Source organism: Spermophilus citellus (genome assembly GCF_964194105.1).
Source record: "Spermophilus citellus genome assembly, chromosome: 11".
Classification (NCBI taxonomy): domain Eukaryota; kingdom Metazoa; phylum Chordata; class Mammalia; order Rodentia; family Sciuridae; genus Spermophilus; species Spermophilus citellus.
The window spans coordinates 97,001,532-97,015,586 of NC_138192.1; the positions used below are offsets into that span (position 1 = coordinate 97,001,532).

General features: G+C 34.2%; 1 protein-coding gene across 1 annotated transcript in view; it reads left to right on the forward strand.

Annotated features, from left to right (window-relative positions):
• The window catches only part of SLC39A10 (solute carrier family 39 member 10), a 67,041-nt gene that overhangs the window by 40,409 nt on the left and 12,577 nt on the right, over positions 1-14,055 (forward strand). Inside the window, exons 4-7 of the mRNA XM_081262095.1 lie at positions 1,283-1,452; positions 2,499-2,687; positions 11,220-11,340; positions 12,441-12,809. Coding sequence (XP_081118221.1) covers positions 1,283-1,452; positions 2,499-2,687; positions 11,220-11,340; positions 12,441-12,809 — 849 coding nt within the window. The remainder of the gene's footprint in view (positions 1-1,282; positions 1,453-2,498; positions 2,688-11,219; positions 11,341-12,440; positions 12,810-14,055) is intronic.

Genomic DNA, 14,055 nt, shown 5'->3' on the forward strand with positions numbered 1-14,055 from the left:
CGATTTTTATTGTTCCTACCTGTGAACAGGGGGCAGAGTAACTTGGTTGCTCCTTATTTAAGTGAGCCTTTAGACTTTATTTGAATATATATTTTTCTTTGTGGATAGGGTTTTACCTCTTGTGCCTTATATAATAAGTGTTGTTGGGGGGATCTTGCTCTTATCCTTCAGTTTCACCAACCAGGAAGGGTTTTATAATGATATTTCTCTGACCCTGGTTCCTTAAAAATTGATTTCCACCTCCTTCCTTGCCTTGGAATATTTGCAAGGATCAAAGCTAAAGAATTTAAGTCCAGTGGTTAGAACTTCATATCTGGATGAGCTGCAAAGCTTCCATCAGCAATAGATGACCTATCGTTTTAATTCCATGATCTAATTTAGCTAATGAGTGTTGGCTATTGTGTGAATGTCACTGAATATTGTGACTAGTGTCCAGTGGATAAACAATTTTATTGATAAAATTCACTACTTAGTGGGCCAAGTCTCATCTCCTCACTGATCTATTTGTGTTTGAAATTTTTAAGTTATCTGAGGAAGAGATGCATTTTCCCTTTGTTCACTTATAATAAGAATTCATAAAAATTCTTAATAGTCCTATTAAGATTTGATTAGAAAAATAGTATTTTACATTAAAAGTTTCACGGAATTGTAATCTCTAGGGGAGCACTTTGAAATCAGTGAAATTTCCTACAGATGAATTTGGTAAAGAATTTTTAAAGGAAATACATTTCTGTTTTGGTTTAGGCTGCTAATACAAGTTGTAATCAAAACTTATAGCTCCCCAAACATTTGCATTTATTTCTGGTATCTTATTCTGCTTATCTTGGTAAAGAATTGTGAACAAATTCCTCTTTACCACAACACCTATTTATTTCAAAAGTTATTTTGTAAAAATGTTTCTCATATTCTCAGTCAGTTATATATAATAAAGAGTTTTATTGTGTATGACTGTGCCTTCAGACAGTGGAAAGTTTATTTATAGTCTAGATATTATGAGCAAATCATAGCCTTGTGTCATTTTAAGTCACTGTTTCTAATATTGTGGGCCATTGAGGTACTATTTATAAGTTGATTTACGTTTTTTCTTTTATTAAGAGTTCAGGGTGGCTAAATGTTATGGTTTTATTTTTTTTTTAAGAACAGCAGTCCATAAAGTTTCTTAAAAAGCATAGTCTGGGAAAGATAACCTGTCTTCCATGACTCGTTTATCTTATGTTTATTCTTCTTTAGGACTTTTTTTTTTCCATACCATCATACTAATCTTGACAATTTTTCCCTACAGCATGGATTTGTGGTATCATTTCTATCACTGTCATTAGCCTGCTTTCCTTGCTAGGCGTGATTTTGGTTCCCATCATTAACCAGGGATGCTTTAAATTCCTTCTCACATTTCTTGTTGCACTCGCCGTGGGAACAATGAGTGGAGATGCCCTTCTTCATCTACTGCCCCATGTAAGAATTCTTTCTAACTTTAAAAAATTTTAAAATATTGAAATTAAAAGAATTCTTTAATAGCAAGCTGTTCAAATACTAATCTAGTATTTATGATATGCTATTACTTATTGAATGAAGTTTGTTTTGTTTCATTTTCAGTTTAACTAGCAATATTTTTGAAAAAAAATTGAATCATTATGTTTTTAAGTAGAAGCTAGGAATGATATATCTGTCTATCAGTATACTATGAAAGCCTTTAGAAGAAATGTATAAGAGCTGTAATGATTATACATATAGCCAGGAGGTCAAAGTGGTGACCTGATGGGGTGTTTTGTTACTACTAAATTTGAGGCATTTAAGCAGTCATTATTCCCATTTGTAAAGGACTCATCACCTCCTTTTTTTACTTCTGGCTTCTTTGACTATAGTAGCTAACTCTTACAGACATTTGAGTCCATGGTATTTGCTTCACCATGAAAAGTATTACTTTCTGGACAAGTGATCATGTAAAGTGAATTAAATGAAAGTGAGGTAATTTCTAGGGGAGCACTTTGAAAACTAAAAGGTATTCAATACCTATGATCACACTGGTATGTGAAATCTGAAACAGTTTATCTCATAGAAGTTGAGAGTGAAATAGTGCTTCCAGAGGCTGGGAGAATAGAAAGGAGGGAAGAGATGGGGAGGGGTTGATCAACGGGCACTGAGTTGCAGTTAGATAGGAGAACTAAGTTCTGGTGTGCCATTACACAGTAGGGGACTATAGATAATGTAATGTATTTATTTTTTAAAAAGCTGGAAGAAAGTGTTTTAGATATTTTCACCATGAAGAAATGATAAATGTTTGAGGAGCTAGATATGTTTGCCCTAATTTGAACATTACATAATTTATACATGTAATTGAAACATTACATGGCACCCCGTTAATATGTACAATTTTTATTGTCAATTAAAAAGTAAAATTAAAAACATTTTTTTCTGTGTTCTTTATAAGATTGTAATCTCCATTGTTTGAATACCATTTCAGTTATTTGTTTATAAGTTTTCTTCATTCTTATTCATAGTCTCAGGGTGGACATGATCACAGTCATCAGCATGCACATGGACATGGACATTCTCATGGACATGAATCTAAGAAATTTTTGGAAGAATATGATGCTGTATTGAAAGGACTTGTCGCTCTAGGAGGCATTTACCTGCTCTTTATCATTGAACACTGCATTAGAATGTTTAAGCATTATAAACAACAGAGAGTAAGTACTTTTTATTATTTTCTGAGAAAAATAGTTCAAAAATCATCTTTTTCTGGATATGTGCTTTTCTTAATTATAATGATATTCTGTGTTACATCTTTCTCCCTTTTTTTTTTTTTTGTGGTACTGAGGGTAAAACCTAAGACCTTGCACATGCTATACATAGGTTGTAGCGCTGAGCTTCTCCCAGTTCCACTATGAATAGGAGTGAAGAAAACTTATAAAAAATAACTGAAATGGTATTTCAGCAATGGAGATTAGCTATTTTTAGTCACTAATCTTCAAAGGAAAGGCTGATGTTGATGCCATTTTTTTTTTTTTAGTTACATTTATTTTGGGATTTATAATCAAGATATAACAGTCTGTTAATTTCTCTTTTATCATATCTAATTGATTTAAGTAGGATGGTAAAAGCTACTCACCAATTTATGCTTACTACAAAAATGTCTAAATAGAAGAAAATTTTATCAATTTTAGATAATATTTTCAATGATGACTTTTACTGTAATATCTTCTAGTGAAAATATTTTCACACAGTACATTTAATCAGAAATGCCTCAACAATAGTAAAAGTAGTAGAAGTAAGAAGAGGTCAGAATAAGAGGGCTTTTGGAGAGAAATAGGAAGAAATGATAGAAATGGTCATTGTTTTCAAAGGTTATATACTATTAGGGAGGAAATGCTGGGACTATTTATTAAATATCCTGATTGTCATGCAGTTAGCTTCTGTTTTTGATGTCACATTTTTGAGAGAAATCTAAATAACTAAAAAGAAATTTTCCACCAAAAAAGAAGTTCAGGGCTATTGCCATTTACTAAGGTTTAGCCTTCTTCTTATTCACATTAGTTCATATCTACCTCAAAAGCTTTATCCTGAATACAGCTCACTAGCATGTTTGAAACATTAACACTAATCTTTTTTTTTTTAATATTTACTCTTAAGTTTTAGGTGGACACAATATCTTTATTTTATACTTATGTGGTGCTGAGGATTGAACCCAGTGCCCGGAGCGTGCTAGGCGAGCACTCTACCACTGAGCCACAACCCCAGCCCCTAACACTAATCTTTTAGTATATTCTGTTTAAGAAAACCTTTCCATCAAAAAAAAAATCTTACATATTATTAACTCCAAATATATTTTTCCATGTCAAAAACTGTATAGTTTTTGAATACTGGATACTCTGAATTTTATACTATTTTTATGTATATGATTTATTTATATAAATATGTATTTTGTTACACCCTTGAGACAAAACTAGGTTTTGAACAGAGCTGTGCACTAGGATTTGGGAAAGTAATTCTAGTTCACACACAGCTGTGTAACTGCAACTCATTCCCTACCATTTCTAGTAGCTATTTAAATCATGGGAAATAAATCTTATTTCATATCTATAATTTCCTTTCACATTTCAGATTGTGTACTTAATTTTAGTTACCATATTTTAGTGAGGCCATCATAATATTTGATTGCCTCTAAAGGAGGGATAATTAAGATGGTGAGCCAAGAATGGCAAAAGGGAACTGGGAAGGATCAATTTAGAAAAAAATGAAAGAGATCTAACAGCATTTTGTTCTTGAAGGGTCATCTGAAAGGTGAAATAATCCCTAAAGCATGGTAGGGAATAAGACATGGTGAGAAGGATACTGAGGCAGGAGTGGCTGGGGTGACACAAGGTTTCTCTAAGGAGACCGTAGTATAATAATTTGGAAGAGAGGTGATAAGCATTTGAACTAGATCATGGGCAATAAGGAGTGGGGGAAGAGAAGGCAATTAAGAGGATTATTTAGATGAAAATCAGTAAGAGGACTTGATAATTGGTTAGATACAAAAAATACAAATATTTAAGAATTACTTTAAAATCATATCATCTCAATAAATGAAGAAAAATCATTGAATAAAATTCAACATCCGTTCATAATAAAAACCCTAAACAAATTAGGCATTAAAGGATCCTCCAACAACATAATAAGGGCTACATATGACAGACCCACAGCCAATGTCATACCGAAGAGGGGAAAGCTGAAAGTATTTCCTCTAAGATTTGGAACATTTGGACATTTTAGAGCATTAGGACAGAGAAAGAAATAAAAGATATACAGATAGGAAGGGAAGAAGTAAATTATCCCTGTTGGCAGGTAATATTATTTCTATATGTAGAAATACCTAAAAGACCCCACCAAAAGATGCTAGAACTAATAAATGAATTCAGCAAAGTTTCAGGATACAAAATCATCAGTGATGAACTTGCTGAGAAATCCATGTCCTATTCATAGTAGCTGAAAAAAATAAAACTAAACTAAAAAGGCCCTCAGGATAAATTTAACCAAGGACATGAAAGATCTCTACAGTGAAAATTAGAAAACATTTAATGAAAGAAATTGAGGAAGACACACACACACAAACAAATGGAAAGACTTCCCAAGGTTATGGGTTGGAAGACTTGATATTTATAAAATGCCCATACTACCCAAAACGATATACAGATTCAGTGCAGTTCCCATCAAGATATCAGTGATATTCTTCACAAAACTACAGAGGCATAAAAGACCTCAAATAGCCAAAGCAACATTGAACAAAAAGAAGAAAGCTGGAAGCATCATAATACCTAATTTCACAATCAAGAATGTGAAGAGAGAGCCTACAGAATGGGAGAAAATCTTTGTCACCTGTACCTCAGATAGAGCGTTAATCTCTAGGATATGTAAAAACTTAACACCAAAAAAAAAAAAAAAACCCACGAAATAATCCAGTCAATAAACAGGCAAAGGAACTGAATTGCACTTCACAGAAGAAATATGAACTTTCAAAAATACATGAAAAGGGCTGGGGTTGTGGCTCAGTGGTAGAGCACTTGCCTAGCATGTGTGAAGCACTGGGTTCGATCCTTAGCACCACGTAAAAAAATAAATAAATATCCATCAACAATTAATAAGAATATTTTTTTTAAATGTGAAAAAATGTTCAATATCTCTAGCAATTAGAGAAATGCAAATTCAAATTACATTGAGATTCTATCTCACCCCAATCAGAATGCCAATTACCAATACAAATAACAATATATGTTGGCAAGGATGTGGGGAAAAAAGTCTACTCATACGTTGCTGGTGGGACTGCAAATTGGTGGAACCACTCTGGAATGCAGTATGGAGATTCCTTAGGAAACTTGGATTAGAACCACCATTTTGTCCATTTATCCTACTCCTCCCACTCCTCAGTGCATACACCAAGGACTTAAATCAGCATACTACAGTGATACAGCCACATCAATGTTTATTGCATCTCAATTCACAATAGCTCAGCTATGAAATCAGCCCAGGTGCCCTTTAACAAATGAATAGATAAAGAAAATGAGGTATAACACAATGGAATATTACTCAGTCTAAAGAGGAATGAAATTATGGCATTCGCTGGTAAATGAAATGGAACTAGAGATATCATGCTAAGTGAAATAAACCAATCCAAAAAACTATAAGGCCTAACGTTCTTTCTGATATGTTCTCTCTAACGCACAAAAAGTGAGGGAGGAAGAGAATAGAAATTCAGAGGTTTAGACAAAGGAGAGTGAAGCAAAGGCAGGGGGGATGGGCACAGGAAAGACAATAGAATGAACCAGACATAATTTTCCTATGTTCATATATGAATACACTGCCAGCAAAGTTCCACATCATGTACAACCACAAGAATGGGATCCTAATTTGAAAAAGTTATACTCCATGAATATATAATATGTCAAAATACACTCTACTGTCATATATTTCTATAAGGAAAAAAAGAAACTCATCTCCTTTGCTACCCATCATGGCACCCATGCAAGCACCCCACTCAAATCTCAACCATCTTTTTTTTTTTTTAACAACTGAACCACAATCAAAAGCTCTTCTTAATCAAGTTTCTGCTATTCCCCCATAGCATATCCAAGTAAAAGATCTGTGCTGTGATCTGGCTTTCTCCTCTTCACCCCATCCTGCTTCCTTCCCTTTACCCTTTATTGGTGTTCTCTCAATAAAGCTTTTGTACCTGCAAAATAAATAAATAAATAAAGGGGAAAAAATAAAACCTATTTCAAGACATACTACAGAACAATAGTAACCAAAACATCATGGTACTTGCATGAAAACACCTAGACCATTGGAACCGAATGGAGATCTAGAAATAAACCTACACATCAGTCAACTGATTCCCGATAAAGGCAACACAAAACATATATTGGAAAAAGGATAGTTTCCACAATAAGTGGTACTGGGAAAATGACATTCATATGCGGAAGATTGAAACTTGACCCCTATCTCTCATCCTATGCAAAATTCAACTCAAAATGGAGCAGAGACCTAAACATAAGACCCAAAAGTATGAGCCTGTCAGAAGAAAACATGGAGATACTTAAAGACATTGTTATGGACAATTGTTTTTCTAGATATGACCCCAAAAAGCACAAAAAATCAAAAGCATAAAAAAGCAAAAATTGAAAAATGGTATTACAGCAAACTGAAAAGCTTTTGCACAGTGAAGGAAACAACAGAGGAAAGAGATAACTATAGAATGAAAGAAAATATTTGCCAACTATTCATCTGGCAAAGGATTAATATCCAGGATACATAGGAACTCACACAGAAGTGGTCTAGTTTTTAAAAAGGGCCAGGATATAGGTACATGAAAAAGAAAAAAGCTCAGCATCACAAGTCATGAAGGAAATGCATATCAAAACCACAGTGATAGGGCTGGGGATATAGCTCAGTGATAAAGCACTTGCCTAGCATATGTGACACTCTGGGTTTGATCCCCAACACACAAATGCATGAGATCTCCCCCCAGTAAGAATGGCTACTATCAAAAATACTAAACAAATACTGGCAAAGGATATATGTAGAAAAGGGAATCTTTGCACAGTATTGATGGGATTATAATTTATTACAGTCATTAGGGAAAACCATATGGAGGTCCCTCAGAAAATTAAAAATACAACTATCAAGATTGAGCAATTTAACTACTGGGTATATATCCAAAGGAAATGAAATTAGTATATCAAAGAGATCTCTGCACACTCGTGTTCATTCTAGCACTATTCATAATCACCAAGAAAGAAAAACAACCTATGTGTCTCTCACTTAGGTGAAAAAAGAAATTGTATATATACACATATAGAAATTGTATGTATACGTGTATGGCATATATACACAATGGAATATTATTTGACTTTAAAAATAATGAAGTTTTGTCATTTGTGATAACATGGATGGAGCTAGGGATTATTATGTTAAGTGAAATAAACCAATAACTCAGGCATAGTAAGACAAGTAGAATTTCAGAGTTCACTCATGTGGAGGTGGGATGGGGGTGGAATGAGGAAATGTTGGCCAGTGAATACTAAGTTACAGTTAGATAGGAATGAGAAGTTCTGGTGTGCTGTTGCACAGGAGGGTGACCATAAATAATGTACTGCACATGAATTTTGTAAGATCTTTGCATAAAGAAATAATAAAAGCTTGAGGAAATAAATATACTTATCCTTATTTAAACATTATGCAATGTATCTATGTATTGAAACATAACATGATATACTATATGTACAGTTTTTATGTTTTAATAAATATTTTTTTATTATAAAAAATGGACATATGACATGAATCAACTTCTCAAGAAATACATGAAAAAATGCTTAAGTCACCAGGGAAATATGAATCACAATTACTTTGAAGGGTGGGCATGTAACTCATTGGTAGAATGCATGCTCAGCATGCGTGAAACCCTGGGTTCAAGCTCCAGCATCACCAAGAAGGAAAAAAATATATATGTTATAATGAGTTATCCCTGTTAGAATGGCTATCATCCAGACAACAAAAAGTGACAATTTCTGATGAGGATGTAGAGAGAAAGGAACTCTTCTACAGTGTTGATGGATAAATTAGGACAGCCATTATGGAGAACAGTATGGCGTATGGCGGCTCCTCAGAAAACTAAAAATAGATGTACTGTATGACTTCAGCTATCCCTCTTTCAGCATTTATGCAAAGGAAATGAAATCAGCCTACTAAAGAGATACCTGCATGCCCATGTTTATTGCAGCACTATTCACAATAGCTCAGATGTGGAATCACCCTAGGTGCCCATCAATAGATGAACGAAAAAGAAAATGTATATACACAATAGAATGTTGTTAAGCCATAGAAAAGAATTAAATTGCTATTTGCAGCAAAATGGGTAGAATTGGAAGACATTATGTTAAATGAAATAAGCCAGACACAGAAAGATAAGTATCATGTATTCTGTTGTGGAAATTAAAAACACCTGCTTGAACGTGAAATAATAATTGCCAGACGTTGTGCGGAGCAGAGTGTAGGACAGCAGGTACCACAGCACAGTTGGATGGAGGAGTGAATCTGTGTTCAACAACACAGGGTGACTGCAGTTCACATGAACCTAGTGTATGCTTTATGAAGATCTAGAGGAGAGGAGTTCACGGGATTCAAACAAAAACAAGGAGAGGAAAATGTTAATTTCTCCAATTTGATCAGCGAGCACTGTGTGCATGTTTTGAAACTGAACCCCATTAATATGTACAATTAATACATGTTAGTAGAAAAAAGCTCATCACTGTAATAAAGTATATATTGCAATATATGTAAAGAAGTTAAAGTCCTAGTTATTTTCTCCAAATGGGTATACCTCTAACATTGAAGCAGCATGTAGTATTAGGGACGGTGTAGTTTACCGGCAAGAATAGAATATAGAATATAATTCTTACTTTAAGGGATAAATAAGTTGTTGTTATTTTTTAATATTTATTTTTTTGGTTGAACACAATATCTTTATTTATTTATTTTTATGTGGTGCTGAGGATCGAACCCAGGTCCTCACTCGTACTAGGTATGAGTGCTCTACCACTGAGCAACAACCCTGGCCCTAAATAAGTTTTTTTTTTTCTCCATCTTATTTTGGGCCCCAATTTACTGGTGAAATTAAATACATTTTAAAAGGGAAGAAAATTGATGTAAGAGAATGGAAGTTCCAAAACATGACAGCATTTTTTGTAAATTTGAAATTGTGGAAAATAAAAAACTGAAAGGAAAACCTTTGGTTGGGTTGGGGCTGGGAGAGGTCTCCAGATCTAGGAAGGAACTCTTCAAATGTATCAAAGGAAAGGATTTGTCTAGATAAATCACTGCCTGTTCTTTCGATGAATAGGACAGTAAGTACACTACTGGAAAAGGGCACAACTTTTTTTTGAAGAAAGAGAATTAATTGTATTTAAATAGAACAGATACTTGACAGGCTTCTCAGAAGGATCAGTTTGTGTATTGGAAGGGAGCTTTCAGACTGGCTGCTGGGCTGGTCAGGGTAGAGCTGAAAGGTGCTTCACTTCTCTCTTACTGCTCCTCCACCTGATGTCTCCTCAGAGTCAAGATTAAACTACTTCACAGGTTTTATGGCTGGCCTCACTGAGCAAAAGTAAAGGCTTCCTGGCCCTTTTAAGACTAGTCCTGGAACAGGCAGTGACTACTTCATTCTATCAATCAGAATAAGTCAGAAGGACAGCCAAAGTCTAGGGCAGAGGATGAACTCCACCTCCTTACCGAGTACAGCGGAATAGCCATACAGGAAGGAGGAAGTGGGTGGTAGCTGTCTTTGGAGACTGCTTCATGCGTAGCTAGCCATATAAGCTCACTTAAGCAGTAGTTAGAAGGCTTAAACGCCTGACACATCATTAAGGCCTATAAATAAAACCAACAAGAAAATGCCGCACCATATAGTTAGAACCTCTGAAAGAAGTGAACTACAAATTTAGGATCTACCTGAAGTATGACTCTTTTCATTATGACATAATCAGGGCAATAAGAAATTGCATCAAGCATAGAGTAAAATTCAAATGAATAAGCTTTCATTTTTTTTTAACTTTTCTGTTATATTTATTACTGTGCATTATATTCTTTAATGTAGATTAACTGAACCTCTTAGCTTAGTATTTGTTAAAATATGAAAGTTTTAAGTCAAGCATTTTGGTACATGTTTGTAATAGCCACTCAGCAGGCTGGGACAGGAGGATTACAAATTTGAGGCCAGCCTCAGCAACTTAGCAAGACTCTTTCTCAAAATAAAAAGGCTCGAGATGTAGCCCAGTGGTAGAGCAACTCTGGGTTCAATCCCCAATACCACAAAAATCAATCAGTACACACATTTGGTTGGATTTTTTAAAAAATATTTTATTCATTTATTTTTTAGAGAGAGAGAGAGAATTTTAATATTTATTTTTTTAGTCTTCGGCGGACACAACATCCCCGTTTGCATGTGGTGCTGAGGATCGAACCCAGGCCGCACACATGCCAGGCGAGCACGCTACCGCTTGAACCACATCCCCAACCCTGGATTTTTCATCTATTTAGATCCCTTGATTAACTCTCAAATTTTTTTTCTTCTTTTCTAAGTGATTTATGTATAAAGTTAATACCAGTTGTCCCCAATAGGTTTGTTAACAAGGTGATATTGTTGCTGATTGTGGGTACAGATTTTACTAATATCAGAATTTTCCCCCCAGGGAAAACAGAAATGGTTTATCAAGCAGAGCACAGAAGAATCAACTATTGGAAGAAAGCTTTCAGATCATAAATTAAACAACACACCAGATGCTGACTGGCTTCAACTCAAGCCTCTTGCTGGTATCAACAGTTCTAACTAAAGAGAAACTCTAAAAATATAAAAATTGCGTCTAAACTGCACCTGTGTTGTTTAAAATTTTTTGTACTTGTGGCTTCCCTAATACTAGTTTCTAAGCTGTTTTTCTTAAATGTAAATATTTCTTGTGTCTTATGATTTGTTTAGTTAATTTCACCCTTATGCTGAAAGTGGGCCAGAACATTATGGGGCAAGAAACATTTTGCACTTCTAGCTTAAGGAAAAAACATTTGAGGAAATCAAAGTCTTTCTAGGTAGTAAGTTAGTGTTTTACTTCTTGACAATGTGAAATCTCTTTATCTTTTAAATGTGATTGGTTTAATGTGGAAAAAGGAAAATTGCCTTTGTGCTTAAAGGAACATGGCCTTAGTCTTTATTAAAATCTGCTCTGTTTGTATTCTGACTGTTGTAGGTGATGAGTGAGGTAGCTTAGTTTTCAGGGGAACATAAAAATGTTTTTTAACCTAATTTTTCTCATTTTCTGTTTCAACTTATTTCCTTGATGGTATCAATGATTTTCTGCAAAAAAATTAGCAGTCTTAGAATCTAATGGTATAACTCTGCCCCAGAATACAATTGGGAAGTATCAGGGTCTCTGTCATAAAAAAAGAGCTTTGAAAAACTAGTTGAAAGGTCATCCCCAGTTAAGAAAAAAGATCCTTATCACATGTTTCTCTACTGCATGGGATTCTGAACTTCATTCTACCAATGATCTTTCTCAGTATCATTGTCATATAGGTGGAGCATTTAGGGATATAAAGAACTTTACCATCAACTAACTGTATGACTTGGGAAAGTTTTGTAAATTTTATTTGTCTTTGTTTTTTAAATAAGAAGTGGCTAGAGTGAGTTACCACTAAGATTCCTTTCTCTGAACATTTTGGGTTTATTTTATCTAGTTATTTAGTTGATGAGTTTCCAAAAATATTGTTTTGTGGGAATTGTTTCTAAGTAATTTTAGGGAACTATATTTATCAGACTTATATTCACTTAAGAAATGTTCATTGCATTGCTGTTCTGTCTGGGTTTAAAAATGAGCAAATATTCATGCATTTACTTATAAAACATCTCTCCTATAATTTAGGAACCGATGACTCAGTTGTTTCTGAAGATCGACTTAATGAAACTGAACTGACAGATTTAGAAGGCCAACAAGAATCCCCTCCTAAAAACTACCTTTGTATAGAAGAGGAGAAAATCATGGACCATTCTCAGAGTGATGGATTACATACCATTCATGAGCATGATCTCCATGCTACTGCACATAACCATCATGATGAGAATAAAACTGTGCTGAGAAAACATAATCATCAGTGGCACCACAAACATTCTCATCATTCACATGGTCCCTGTCATTCTGGATCAGATCTGAAAGAAACAGGAATAGCCAATATAGCCTGGATGGTAATCATGGGGGATGGCATCCACAACTTCAGTGATGGGCTGGCAATTGGTAAGTGGACTATACTTGAAAGTTGGGTTATAATTTTTGTTTTGTTTTTTTTTTTTTGCAGTATTGAGGATTGAACCCAGGACCTTCCATACTGCTAGGCAAGAGCTCTACCACTGAGCTGTACCACAGCCCTTTTAAAATTTTGAGATACAGTCTCACTAAGTTGTACAGGCTGGCCTAAAATTTCCAATCATTCTGCCTCATCCTCCAAAGTAGGTGGGATAACATACATGGGCCATCACACCTGGCTAATTTGTTGTTCTGTAAAGATGCTTTTCTTCTTTCAATATGTCCATATAATCCTATGAACTATAATTCATAAGACTAAAATTTATGTAGAGCTTATTAACAAATGTACTAGTATGTATTACTATGTCATTTAGTTTTTCCAAAGGATGTGTTTTCATGTTTTACAGATGTATTTGGAAATTAAAGGTAAAATTTCAGTGTTCATTTATTTTATTTTTTGGAAATTAAACAAATGTGTATAATATACTTCTTAAATAACTTGATGTCTCAAAGGATAGTCACTTTATTGAAAAAGCTATTTTAATGTTATATTTTCAAATACATTTGTATATTCCCTAAAAGAAAACAGTTTAATTTCAATCTTGGAGTTTTTTCATTTTGAAAAGGTGAAGAAAATATTTACGACACGAAAAATCATCATAATAATACATTATAATACATTCAAATACATTATAATATTTTTGGTACCAGTGAATGAACTCAGGGGTGCTTAATGACTGAGCCACATCCCAGCCTTCTTTTTTTTTTTTTTAAACAGGATATTACTAAGTTCCTTAGGGCCTTGCTGAGTTGTTGATGTTGGTCTTGAATTTGTGATCCTCCTGTCTCAGCCTCCTGAGTCACTAGAATTACAGGCATGCACCATTGTGCTTGGCAAATACATTAGAATCTTGCTAATGTAAACTCATCTTACCATTTTAGGAGAACATTAAATATGATCAATATGTGACTATCTTTGAGAGAAACTATTAATTGCCCAAAAGCAGGCTTTGCTTTCTTTCAGAAAGCTGACTATATTTTTACATCTACAGTAGCAATTAATACTAAAGAATAAAGGATTCTTCTGGTAGACTCAGAATATGTACTCACTATATTTTCAAAAACTATAGTATGTAAAATGAGTGAGTTATGCATATAAGTGAAATTAACTTAGATATGCAGAAGAGACAACCAGTCATCATTAATAAAAATGGAAAAACAGAAGAGCTGCAATATC